Raw genomic sequence first — 12,745 nt, 5'->3', positions numbered from 1 at the left:
ACAGGAAGCCTCTGAGTGTGACCGCCCCTTATAAATTAAAAACACCTTTTAAAAATATTTAACACCATTATAAATGCTGGAGGCAAAGCAGAGTGTGGGGTGGAGGCTGACAGCTCGCGACCCACCATGTAATAACCTTGCGACCCCCATAGCACAGGTGCTGGACTTGATGATGTCTCAAAGTCCCTTGCAGCCCTATATTTCTATGATCTCTGGAAGCATCGGCAGACTGAATTTGTTTTGAAGTACATTAAAATGCAGCCTTGTTCACCTGTATAAGGTCTTAAGAGTGGAAGCAGTTCTTCATCCCACAAGGAGACCTAAGACTCCGTTGGTTTACTCTTTTGTGGCTTGCTTCCTCTCAAAGATTCTGTGTCCGGAATGCACAGTATAGAAAAATCTAGAGAACTGGAAGGGACCCTTGGGTGAATGGTGAAGATCCGAAATCTGTGCTGAGAGGCCCCCACTGTCTCCTGTCCAAACCCATTTGGACTCAGTGTCCGAAAGGGATATGGGCAAGGTGAAAGATTACAATGGCTCACCTCAAGATTAGACAACCTCAGGAGTTCTTTAGCTATGAGATTTGTCCTGTGTTTAATGGGAAGCCTTAAGAGGCTCTTTGTAGAGTATGAGGGGAGGAGATTGATCCTCTTGGGAATAAGCTGTTGTCTGACATGCAGGGAGATCTTAAGCATTCTTTGAAGTAAATATAGTCCCATTTTAATATGGCTTGTCTCAGAGTACCTGCCCCCTGGTGCAGCAGTAAACCCAGACGGGTCATGCACATAGGCAGGAGTGATTAATGAAATACCTGATAGAGCAACAAGATACAGGTTCAGCTAACAGATGTTGGGACTTATAGTCCATCATTAACAGCCCACTGATCCTGCAGGTACACAATAGAAGCTTAATGATTTAAAATGTCCATCTAAAGGGGATTACCATTAATGTGAACCTGAAACTTTAATGTAGCTATCAGGATATACAAAGTCACAAAGGACAGCAGACCAGCTCTTATAACCTTATGGCGGCTGTCATAGGTAGCTGATGCAATGGGGCACTGAATGACATGCATCACATTAATATTTCATGCTGTATAGGTCTTATTCGGCGCATGAACGTTCCCCATCCCCCTCTTTAATTGGTCCTGGGTTTAAAAAGTTACTGAACAATCAAAGAGATTGATTGGTTTTAATTATGAAGCTTCATAACCAGAAATTCAGAACTGACTTCACAGATTGCCTAATCCCAAGCTTGTCCAAAAAAGTACTTACTCCTTCACAGGGCTTTTCATTGTTACTGCATAAAATATTAAACTAATTGTCATATCAGCCAAACTATCTTGGTAGGATGTAAAGGAGAAATAGAAAAAAGAATTCGTAACCTCAGCACCTAAAAAAACAGGTTTCTGGATAGGAATTAAATCAATAAATAGTGTCTTAGCAGAAAGTCCTCTCAGATTAGTTGGGAACTTCTAGCTGTTTGGGAATCTAACTATGACATACAATAGAACTCTCATAAGTAATATTTCACCCTTTGTAGTTAAATATTAATTCTCAGACAAAAATTATCTTTAAAGAATTATGAGGTTACACAGTGAAGTACTCAGAAGTTTGGACATGAAAGTGAAAGTTGCTTATGCAACCTAAACTGCACCCTCTTTTGCATGTGCCTTGATAGTCCATGTTTTTTACATGATCACATACTAGTACTCAAATAATGCAAGACATCAGAATCATATTTTATACTACCTTGAGTACGTGTGCAGAACTTTATGCATAATGTAAAAAAATTAGTATTCTCAAAGTTTGAGAAATTATTTCCTATGTTTAATATCTAGATTTCATTTTTATATTCCACTGAATTACAGAATATATCATTTTTCTTTCGAAAATTAGCACACAATCCAGCAAAGATTTACACACATGCTTAACTTTACACACACTGAATATCCCCATAAACTTCAATGAGACTTTTTATATTGTGTAAAGTAAAGCACACAAGTCTTTATACGATCAGGGCTTGACATATTAATATTTGTTTAAAAAAAGAGGAGAAACCTAAGAAAAATCTTATTCACATTTCCAAGTTAAAATTAACAGAAAATGAATGTATGAGGATTTAGTATGTAATTACTTCTTTAGACAGATATTCTTAAATTGCGTATAAAAGTGGGGGGGGGTTCCCCAAAATTGATGGTATCATTTTCCCCTGTACTTTTATCCTTATAAAAATGGTTTGTTTCCTTCTTCCAGTATTTGGTGTGAATGTACCCTTCATATTCTATTTATGTTATATGCATACATTTTAACACCATTTATACATGGCTGCATAGAATCCTGATGCCGCAAAGAGTTCTCTATGACACAGTGTTTCCCATGCCAGCAGCTCCATTAACTTCAGTGAACTATTCATATGCAGCTCATTGGAGAACTGAGACTACATTTACATTTTATTTATACAGTAAAGCTATTACATTGTAATAGGATTTAAACAGGATGACCCAAACCCAATCAATTCAGTATCTCTTTACAGAGTAAAATTCAAATCTATGAAGATGACCATAATAAAATACAATAAAAAAATAGATAAGGTAATACAAAAATCTCTTTAGATACATATGTACGTTTATATTAAAACTGAATGCAATTAGAACTAATGGGCGCCACTGGAGGATGGTGCGTACATAGCTTTACAGCGCTCTTTCCCACCTCCTACAATCCACAGTCATCAGCAGCTGGATTGTGCCCCCCCACATCTAACATTCGACAGATATTATTCTACAACTCTTTTCTTTTAATACGTTTATGGATGCTGCACCATCTCCAGATATTCTAAGAAATCCTAAAAGATAAAAGCTGTCAAATTGCCCTCTTGCAGCCAAGATGGCCAACCAGGAAGAGGCTTCCCTTCTGAGACAAGATGAAATTATGGACTGGCTAAAAGTAAATCTCAAGTGAACAAACTATCTTGAGAAACATATCTGAAGGTGTAACAGATCAAAAATATTACTAGTATACATCAAGCTAATTTGCAAAGTTTGGCATCAAGATTAGAGGAAGCTGAGAACCTTAACTAGGGGCAGCACTAAACACTTGCCTGTAATAAGTATTTATATACAAAAAAACCCGTTAATTACCTTCTCGTAACTGTTGTTCTTCGAGATGTGTTGTTCACATCCATTCCACATTAGGTGTGCTCGCATCGCGTGCATGAGCATCGGAAACTTTTTCCCTTAGCGGCTCCCGTCGGGGCCCCCTGAGTGGCACCACTGCACTGTGCATATATACCCCTGCCGACCGACCCCCTTGAGTTTCTTCTTGCCGGCGACTCCGACAGAGGGGTAGGAGGGTGGAATGGAATGGACGTGAACAACACATCTTGAAGAACAGTTACGAGAAGGTAAGTAACCGTTTTTTCTTCGAGTGCTTGTTCACATCCATTCCACATTAGGTGAATCACAAGCTTACCTCTGGAGGAGGGTAGGAATCACAGAACAACCGATTGGAGGACCGCTCTGCCAACTGCCGCGTCCTCTCTGGCCTGCTGGTTGACCGCATAGTGGGTCATGAAGATGTGCACCAAGGACCAGGTGGTTGCTCTGCAGATCTCCTGAATCGGGACCTGTGCCAGGAAAGCTGTGGAAGTTGCTTGCACCCTGGTCGAGTGGGCTGTGACCACCGGGGCCAGAACACTTGCGAGCTCATAGCACGCCCAGATGCAGCTTGTAATCCAAGACGAGATCCGCTGCGCCAACACAGGGAGGCCTTTCATCCTCTCGGCTATGGCCACGAACAGCTGCACGGATTTACAAAAGAGCTTGGTGCACTCCAAATAGAACGCCAGTGTCCAACGGACATTCAGGCGTGTAGGTGACTCAGGTCTGTATGGGGTTTTGGAAAAAACACTGGCAGACAAATGTCCTGGCCCAAATGGAATTGGGAGACCACCTTAGGGAGGAACTTGGGGTGCGGTCGGAGCTGCGCCTTAGCCTTGTGAAAAACTGTATACAGTGGCTCAGAGGTGAGAGCCCTCAGCTCAGACACCCTTCTGGACAAGGTAATGGCTACCAGAAATGCCACCTTCCAGGAAAGGTGGAAGAGGGAGCAGGTAGCGAGGGGCTCAAACTGGGGTCCCATGAGCTTAGAGAGGACCAAGTTAAGTTTCCAAGGGGGGGGGGGGGGCGTGAGGTTGGAAACATCCTCTCTAATCCTTTAAGGAACCGTCCAACCACTGGGTGGGAAAACACCAAGCCAGCCAAAAACCCTGGATGGAAGGCAGAGATGGCCACCAGGTGCACTCTGCGTGAGGACGGGGCCAGCCCATGCTGCTCGAGGGGCAAGAGAATGGCTAGCACCAGGGCCTGGCACGGCTGCACCTGTCAGGGCTCACACCAACAGGAGAACCTTTTCCACTTGGCCATATAGGTAGCCCAGGTAGAAGGTTTCCTACTGCCAAGCAGAATCCGCTGCACAGGAAGGGAGCACTGGCTCTCCAAGGCATTTAGCCACAAAGCTTCCATTCCATCAGGAGTAGTGATTGCAGGTTTGGGGTGGAGAAGCCGCCCACCGTCCTGTGTGAGGAGGTCCCGGGGTAGGGGCAGGACTACCGGGGCCTCCACCGACAGTTCTAGGAGCGTTGTGTACCAGTGCTGGCGGGGCCACGCCGGGGCGATGAGGACCACCGCTGCCTTGTCCCTGCATACCTTGAGCAGGACCTTGTGTACCAAGGAGAGCAGGGGAATCGCATACATCAAGCCCCCACCCCACGGGATCACAAACGTGTCTGCAACCGAGCCCAGGCTGTGGTCCTTGAACGAGCAGAACAGCGGGCACTGGGCTGTGTCCCTGGTGGCAAACAGGTCGATCTGGGGAAACCCCCACCTGTGGAAGAGCAAAAGCACGACATCCGCTCTGAGCATCCACTCGTCCATGCGATATGACCTGCTGAGGAAGTCCACCCGCTCGTTTTGCACCCCCAGAAGATAGGATGCCTCGAGGAAAATGGTGTGGGCTATACAAAAGTCCCAGAGGAGGAGAGCCTCGCGACAGAGCAGCGAGGAATGGGCCCTGCCCTGCTTGTTTATATAAAACATGGCAGTAGTGTTGTGTCTCAGAACTGTCAAGCTGTGACCACTCAGAGTGGCGTGAAAGGTCTGGCAGGCTAGACAAACCGCCCTGAGCTCCTTCACATTAATATGGAGTGACCACTCCGCTCCAGACCACAAGCCCTGAGGTCCCCCAGGTGAGCCCCCCATCCGTGGTCTGACGCATCAGTCACCAGCATCAGGTCCAGTTGTGGGGCGGCAAAGGGGATGCCACAGGCTGGGAAACCACAGGCTGGGACTGCCACCACAGCAGGGAGTCCAGCACATCCCTTGGGGCTGTCACTACCAAATCCAGGGGGTCCCTGCCTGGGCGGTACACCCGAGCGAGCCACGCCTGCAGAGTCCCGAGTCTCAGTCTGGCATGCCTGACCACGTGTGTCCATGCTGCCATGTGGTCCAGCAGCCGCAGGCAGCACCTAGCCATTGTTGTTGAAAATTGGCACAGGGAGTCCACCGCTTGCTGGATAGCTTGGAATCAGGATACTGGAAGGCTTGCCTTGGCCTGCACCGCATCCAGGACCGCCCCTATAAATTCCACTCTCTGCGTGGGCACGACAGTGGACTTGAGGACGTTGACCAGGAGCCCCAGCTCACATCCACAGATGCAGAGCTCGACCGAGACCAACTCCAGGAGCGATGCCGGGACGGTGTCCTTGAACGGCACACCATTGCCGGCTTACCCCTCAACAGCACCCATGGCATGGGTGCCGGAGGATTCTCCCTGTACGGGAGGGAGCTTGTTGCCAACAGCTCAACGAGGTCCTTTTCCACCTTAAAGGTGCCAGGCATGGAGGGCTGATCCATTAAGTCCTCGAGCCCATCGTCCACACTGAGCTCACTTAAGCCTGGGCTCGGCGGGACTTGTGGTGCTGAAGCCGCACATGCTAGCGCCGGTAAGCAGCCTTCCTGCTCTTATTGGTGCTCAGGGCCTTCGAAGGCACCGGCCTCCTATGCAGGGAATGTCCGCACCTTCCTTTTGGCTGCGCCATGGGCCGCACCAGGGAGGACGAGCAGTGCCGGGGCCTAGTCTGGCGGTGTGTAGTCTGGCACTACACACTGAGGAAGCTGGAGCTGACGTCGGGCGCTCCAGGCCCGGTGGCTGCAATGCGGTTTCCATCAACAACTGCTTTAAACAAAAGTCTTCCTTTCTTGCTTTGTTCTTGGCTTGAACTCCTTGCAAATCTTACGCCACTCAGTTTGATGTTCTTCCCCCCAGGTAACGTAGACATGAGCCGTGGGGGTCACTAACTGGCATAGGCTTGCGGCACGTGGCACTACCCTTAAACCCGTGGGCCTGCGGCATGCCCCGCAGCCCAGGGTGGATGCCTCCAAGCACCTAATCACTTAAGCGTCCACAACAAAGGTACGCTAACTAACTGATAACAGATATATATAAGAAAGGCTAAGGGACTGCTCTCATACAAGAGAGAGAGGTTGTTCCAACACCATCACAGACAGTAAGAAGGAACTGGAGGGGGTCGGGCAGCAGGGGTATATACGCATGGCGCAGTGGCGCCACTCAGGGGCCCCGCCGGTGCGACGGGAGCCACTAAGAGGAAAAGTTTCCAATGCTCGTGCATGCGACACACGCACACCTAATGTGGAATGGACGTGAACAAGCACTCAAAGAATAACAAATTTAAAAGAAAGTTAAACAGGGGTTGCTACTGCTCCCCCAATAATGATAAGGCAATGCTCCAGGCTAATCCAAGACTGACACAATGGAAAAATTAATACAACCCTTCTGGAGACACTCCTTACCATGGTGGCATCAAAAGAATATCCCTGACCACCAGCACACAACTCTAATATGAAGTCATTTATTACCTTCACTCTTAATTTTTTAAACCTCTGTATTTACCTGTAGTTTTTGTTCATCTTCCTCTCCATGCAGTCCTGACAGATGGTGCTCTGTCTCGTTCAGCCAGTTCAATAGACTGTCCTGTTCTCTCTTATATTGTGAAAACGCAGGGGAGAGCTCCACCACCTGCCTCCTTTGAAAAGACTTCAGTTCCTATAACAAAATAGGCATGGGGGATACGCAGTGTGAGAAAAATTAATGGAGGGGGGGGGGAATTTTACTTATTTATTTTAATCAAGCTCAGATTCTGTTTAGTATGATGTGGGGGTTAATTAATTACAACAAGTTCTGATTGGCTCGGGGGACAGATTTAAAAATTCAGAGAATCAAACTGCAGAAAAACAAAACTATAACTTTGGATGATATTTTTGAATTAAGGATCTCTGAGGTTCAGTCAGTCATTTTTTCTGTATGTACAATAAATATGTTGAAGGCTTTCATCCCCTAAACCATGCTACTACATGGTCACAATCAGATGTCAAATCGGCTTCCAGAAGTCCACCAGATAAACTACTCCAGAAGTCAGTCATGTTAAAACTCTGAAGTCACACCTTTACATTGTTGTGCCTTGTCTGCAGAAGCAACAGCTGCAAGCGGATCTTCTCCCTCTTGTTGTCCTCCATGGGCCGCTGTAACACTTGCTCCCCACTCCGTAAAACCTCCTCAATCTGGGCTCTCTCTTCATCCATCTAAAATTATAGAAGCCTATGGTCATTTACAGAAAGCCCAAGTCAGAGTATACAAAATGGATTTGCTGACTGCCTGAATGCTAACAAAATTAACACTTCAGAACTGTTAAGCATCCCACTGTCACCCAAAACAAATTGGGAGCTGAGAAATTCCAATTCTCCACAAGCATCAAAGACTAAAGGACATATAAAGCCATCATTAAAATAGATTGAGACAGGATGGGGAGTTCTCACTGCACCAGCCAAAGGGCAGGGGTGAGCAAGGCAGAGAGCACAGCTTATCCATGCTAGGGAGAGGAGGAGAAGCTACTCTACTCATACCCTCATTCTGCCCCAGCCACTCTACTTTACTGCTGATTTAAAGTGGTTTTCAGTAAAATATCCTTAGAGGTTTTTAAGGCCCGGCTTGACAAAGCCCTGGCTGGGATGATTTAGTTGTTGGTTGGTCCTGTTTTGAGCAGGGGATTGGACTAGATGACCTCCTGAGGTCTCTTCCAACCCTAATATTTATGAAAATTGTGGTTTTACATATTCATTGAGATATCAAAATTTCCTTTTCAGAGAGATCAGTTAATTCAGCAGTGTATTTTAAAGAAACAAAGAAGAGGTGATCGAGCTGTTTAATTTATCCATTCCTCACAAACCTTTTCATCTTCATCACTTGATTCCATGTGTTTTTCCACAACTTTTAACATGTTTTGTAAATCACTCTCAAATTTGTCAAGGTCTGCAGAAGCCACTCCAGGTTCCTGGGGTTCTGGCTCAACAGGAAATTTATAAGACAAGGGTTCCTGACCAACAAGTATCTGTAGCACAAAGCAAAACAAAAACCACACAAATTAAGGACTATATACACTGAAGTAACTCATGTAAATGTGACTCTCTGTGTAAGTATACGATAGTTATCAATATGCATGCCTGTCTGCAGGATCAGGCCATAAAACTGTATACTGAACTATTTTCACAAAATAAAGCTAACCCCCCTCCCTGCCCAAACAAACAGTATTACTCACCCCAGGATTCAAAAATCATGAATGAGGTTTCCCCAAAATCATGAGATTTTAAAAATAATGAGTTTGGAGTGTTTTCATTTGGTTTCTGGTATTTGAGCCTTCAAGGTTCATAATTTCAAGCTATTTTCCAACACCAAAAGGGCAAGAAGCTTAGCTTTCATTAAAAAGAAAAGTGAGATTCTCATCATACACCTGACCATGACAGAAAAACACCAAAATATCATGGGACTTATAATGAAATGGCAGGAGTTGCCTCACTACAATAACCAGAGATAACTAGGTAGAATGTTGGTACATGCCAGAGACTTTCTGCCAATGAATTTCAGCCTGCAGGCCTCTGGCTAGCCTAGTCTGTGGCCTCTCTCTAACAGAGACTGACAAATCATGCCAAGAAATGGATTTACTTTATCGTCTAAATAAATGACTACTGGATAATAGGTTAGTGCCACTTAGGGTGACCAGATAGAAAGTGTGAAAAATCAGGACCGAGGTAGAAGGTAATAGGCACCTAAATAAGAAAAAGCCCCAAATATCATGACTGTCCCTATAAAATTGTGACATCTAGTCACTCTAGTGCAACTACACCCTTTCACGTATGATCCAGTTCAGGATTCAAACCTGCTGATGGCTCGGTGTGACTGGCTACTTACTGAATCCATTAATTTTCGCATAGAGAGATTTACATAGATAAAAAGTATCTTTGTATATTAAAATGAAGTTATCCCTATGAAGCTGTTAGTGGTAGTATACCCACACAGACATTCAAATGTTTTTAGAATATAAATTAACTTCCTGGTTTTGTGACTCTTTCTTGCTCACCTTAGCACTTTTGATGTGCTGTGATACCTTCTCAAAGTTCCGGTTCAGTTCAGACAGCTTCGGTTCTACGAGTTCACGGCATGACACGCCACGACTGTTCATTAAGATAACAGCTTGGTCTCGCACGTTATCCACTCGAAGACTCACATCATCCAATTCTGATATTAAACGCTGAGAAGAAAAAGCAGCAGAAAGTTACTGTAGTGCAAAGAAAAAATCAACAGAAAAGCTAGCTCAATCTCACATGAAATCAAAAAGTGCTATTATTTTACAAGTGCCTGCTTTAAAAGATTAAGTTTGCAACCTTCACTGTTTCTTCCTTTTTGCTCACTGGCTTTTTCTCAGTCTCATCCAGCAGGGCTTCAGCTTGATAAAGCCAAGTACTTATGTGGGCAACATTCTCATCAAAGATTTCCAGCTGGCTCTGATGATTCTGGAAAGGGAAGCAAAAAATATATCCAAGTAATAAAAACAAAAATATTTTTAAATGTCCCAGGTAGGGAAATCCTAAATGAAATATAAAAATGCTACACATACTTGAGGAAGAAAAATACTGAACATTTTATAGCACTTTTCACCTTCAATCAACTTTATAAACATTAACCAATGAATCTACACTCTGATGATGTAGGTAAGAGTTAGCGTCCCAGTTTTACAAACAAGGAAGTGGACAAAGGTAAATTAGGTGTTTTGCACAAGGCCACACAATTCTGTAGCAGAAACAGGATTAGAATTTAAGAATTCCTGTTTTACAATATCATAATTTCACTACTAGCCCACCGTGACTATTGGAAAGTCATGCATTTTCCTTTTTTAAAAAGGGTATTTTTCTCCCCGTGTAGCTGTGTAAGAGACCTATACAAACGAAAAAGGAAAGTGACTGACTCTACAGGACAAATACTGAAATGGACTGTCAGATTCACAAAGAAAAAGCATGACAAAAACAGAATATTTCCTCTAATCTCTATCAATTATAGTAATCTTAGATGTTTCATATAACAATAGTAGGTAAAAACAATTCAGACTAAAATGTGATTTTGTTTTTAAATTGAATACCTTTTTGTATAGCTTTCAGTGTTTAGTGTGGTTTTGATGTTTTGTTGCCATTTATGCAATTCCTGTCCTCTGATTCATCACATCTGATATGCATTTCTCACTTTACAGATAAATAGTCATGCGATGATTATACTAATCCTTCTGCTCTGATTGGCTCACGTATTCAGAATTTTTAAGCTGTGCGCTAGCAACAGAAAACACATGCATCTCCGCACTCCCTCTGTCTGATGCTCCAAAATTCCCATTGGGGAGAAACACGATAGTTATTTTCAGGGAAGAGGGAAAGAAGGAAAGAAAGGAGGGGTGAGGAAAGGAGAGAAATGGGACAGATAAGCAGAACAGGGGGCCAAATGGGATTTCTTTTTTAATTTAAGACAGATATAGGGCTCATTTCAGGAAAGCATCTCTATTCAGGACAGCACATACATTTAGGCACGTGTTTAAGAGCTTCCCTGAGTAGAGATGGACTCAAAGCAGGTCCCTACATGCTTTCTTGAACTGGAAAAACCACCCTCAAAAGTATAAATATATTACACAATCACCAGCTGAGCCACCAGGAGCTGGGGAAGCCACCCACAGAACATTCAGCCTCCCGTAGGGTGGGGGAGAAAGCAGTATTTTGTATTACTCAACAAGGATTCTTCCAAGCAGATGAAGCAGCAGCACTGGCAGACTCCAGAGGGCGAGCAATCCATCAATCTTTGCTTGTTTTTTTTCTTTACTATGCAATGATGCTAACCACAAGCAATATAGCAACTTACTTAGAAAAGGTTACATGGAACTATATACCACCCCCGGAAGTCATCAAATGAATGATTCATTAACTATGTTGCTATTTATTTGTATTGTGATAGCACTGAGAGGGTTTCAATCAGGATTGGGAGCACATTGTGCCAAGAGCTGTAGAAAAGCATAATAAGACAAAGCCTCTGCCCCAAAAGGCTTGCAGACTAATTTGAAAAGGTCACAGATGAGTATGATCGTAGTAAGGACAAAAAAAAGGGAGGGAAGAAGATATGTGAAAGTACCAAAACTAGTTTGGGTGGGGGGGATGTTCAGGAGAAGGGTGAGGTGGGGGTTGCTTTGTTATTTTGGTTTATTTTATTCTATTCCATAAAATCAGATATCCCCAACTAATGACTAAACCATTACAGAAAGAAAAGGAGTACTTGTGGCACCGTAGAGACTAACAAATTTATTTGAGCATAAGCTTTCGTGAGCTACAGCTCACTTCATCCGATGAAGTGAGCTGTAGCTCACGAAAGCTTATGCTCAAATAAATTTGTTAGTCTCTACGGTGCCACAAGTACTCCTTTTCTTTTTTGCGAATACAGACTAACACAGCTGCTACTCTTAAACCATTACAGGATACATAATTTCTTAAAGGTGTCACAATAAGATGGGTCTTGAGGTGACATTTTGATAAGAAGAGGGTAGTGACCTTCCATCCAAATTAATTCAGGGGAGAGCACTACATGTATAAAGAGGGGTGTAGAGGACAGTATAGAGACAGTTATTGGATAAGCTGACAAATGGGTGGACAAGACTGGCAACACTGGTGGACCAGAAGAGGCAAGAAGGTGTCACAATAAAGGACACAAGAGGACAAGTCAGGCAGAGAAGAGCTACAGTAGACAATGAAAGTAAAGACAAGAAGCTAGAACTTAAGTGGTGAAATAGAGGATGCCAGTGTAGGGTTTTAAAACGGAAGTAATGAGATCCATGCAAGAAGTAAACATGTTGATGCTGGCAAGGTGCATTTTGAATGGATTGGAGTAGAATGGCATGGCATGTGTGATATGGTGATTAGCAAGAAAGAAATTGCAGTAAGTCAGACTGGAGAAGATGAGGACCTGGACAAGAATTTTACCAATGCAACCAGAAAGAAAAGCCTGAATGTTGAAATAAAAATATATCACTGTTTTTATTCACTATGACTAAGCAACACTTCCAATGTAGCGAGTTAAAAATGACAACTTGTCTGTCTGCCTGCCTCAGGAATTTATGTAGCTCCATCACTGTAGCAAGTAGGCACTAGCAACGTGCACTCCATTCCCAAAGACCATGTGGGGGCCAACATCTGTAAGTTAGTCTGAAACACATACCACCTCAAAAGAATTTCCCAGCTTCCTCATTTCACGTCTTCATAACTTCGCTTGCCCTGGCTGCACAGCAAGTGGGCTACCAAAAAAATCTATCC

The 12,745-nt window shown here is 43.9% G+C and overlaps 1 protein-coding gene across 7 annotated transcripts in view; it reads right to left on the bottom strand.

Annotated features, from left to right (window-relative positions):
* Positions 1 to 12,745, bottom strand: part of UTRN (utrophin) — a 607,443-nt gene that overhangs the window by 384,267 nt on the left and 210,431 nt on the right. For all 7 annotated transcript variants that reach the window (XM_038397679.2, XM_043511144.1, XM_043511142.1 and 4 more), the window contains 5 exons: positions 9,794 to 9,922; positions 9,490 to 9,660; positions 8,302 to 8,463; positions 7,520 to 7,657; positions 6,969 to 7,121 (listed from right to left, as the gene is read on the bottom strand). In XM_038397679.2, the coding sequence (XP_038253607.1) occupies positions 6,969 to 7,121; positions 7,520 to 7,657; positions 8,302 to 8,463; positions 9,490 to 9,660; positions 9,794 to 9,922 (753 nt within the window). The remainder of the gene's footprint in view (positions 1 to 6,968; positions 7,122 to 7,519; positions 7,658 to 8,301; positions 8,464 to 9,489; positions 9,661 to 9,793; positions 9,923 to 12,745) is intronic.

The sequence above is a fragment of the Dermochelys coriacea genome, chromosome 3 (assembly GCF_009764565.3).
Source record: "Dermochelys coriacea isolate rDerCor1 chromosome 3, rDerCor1.pri.v4, whole genome shotgun sequence".
NCBI lineage: Eukaryota > Metazoa > Chordata > Testudines > Dermochelyidae > Dermochelys > Dermochelys coriacea.
This window is presented reverse-complemented; position numbering and strand designations above follow the sequence as displayed.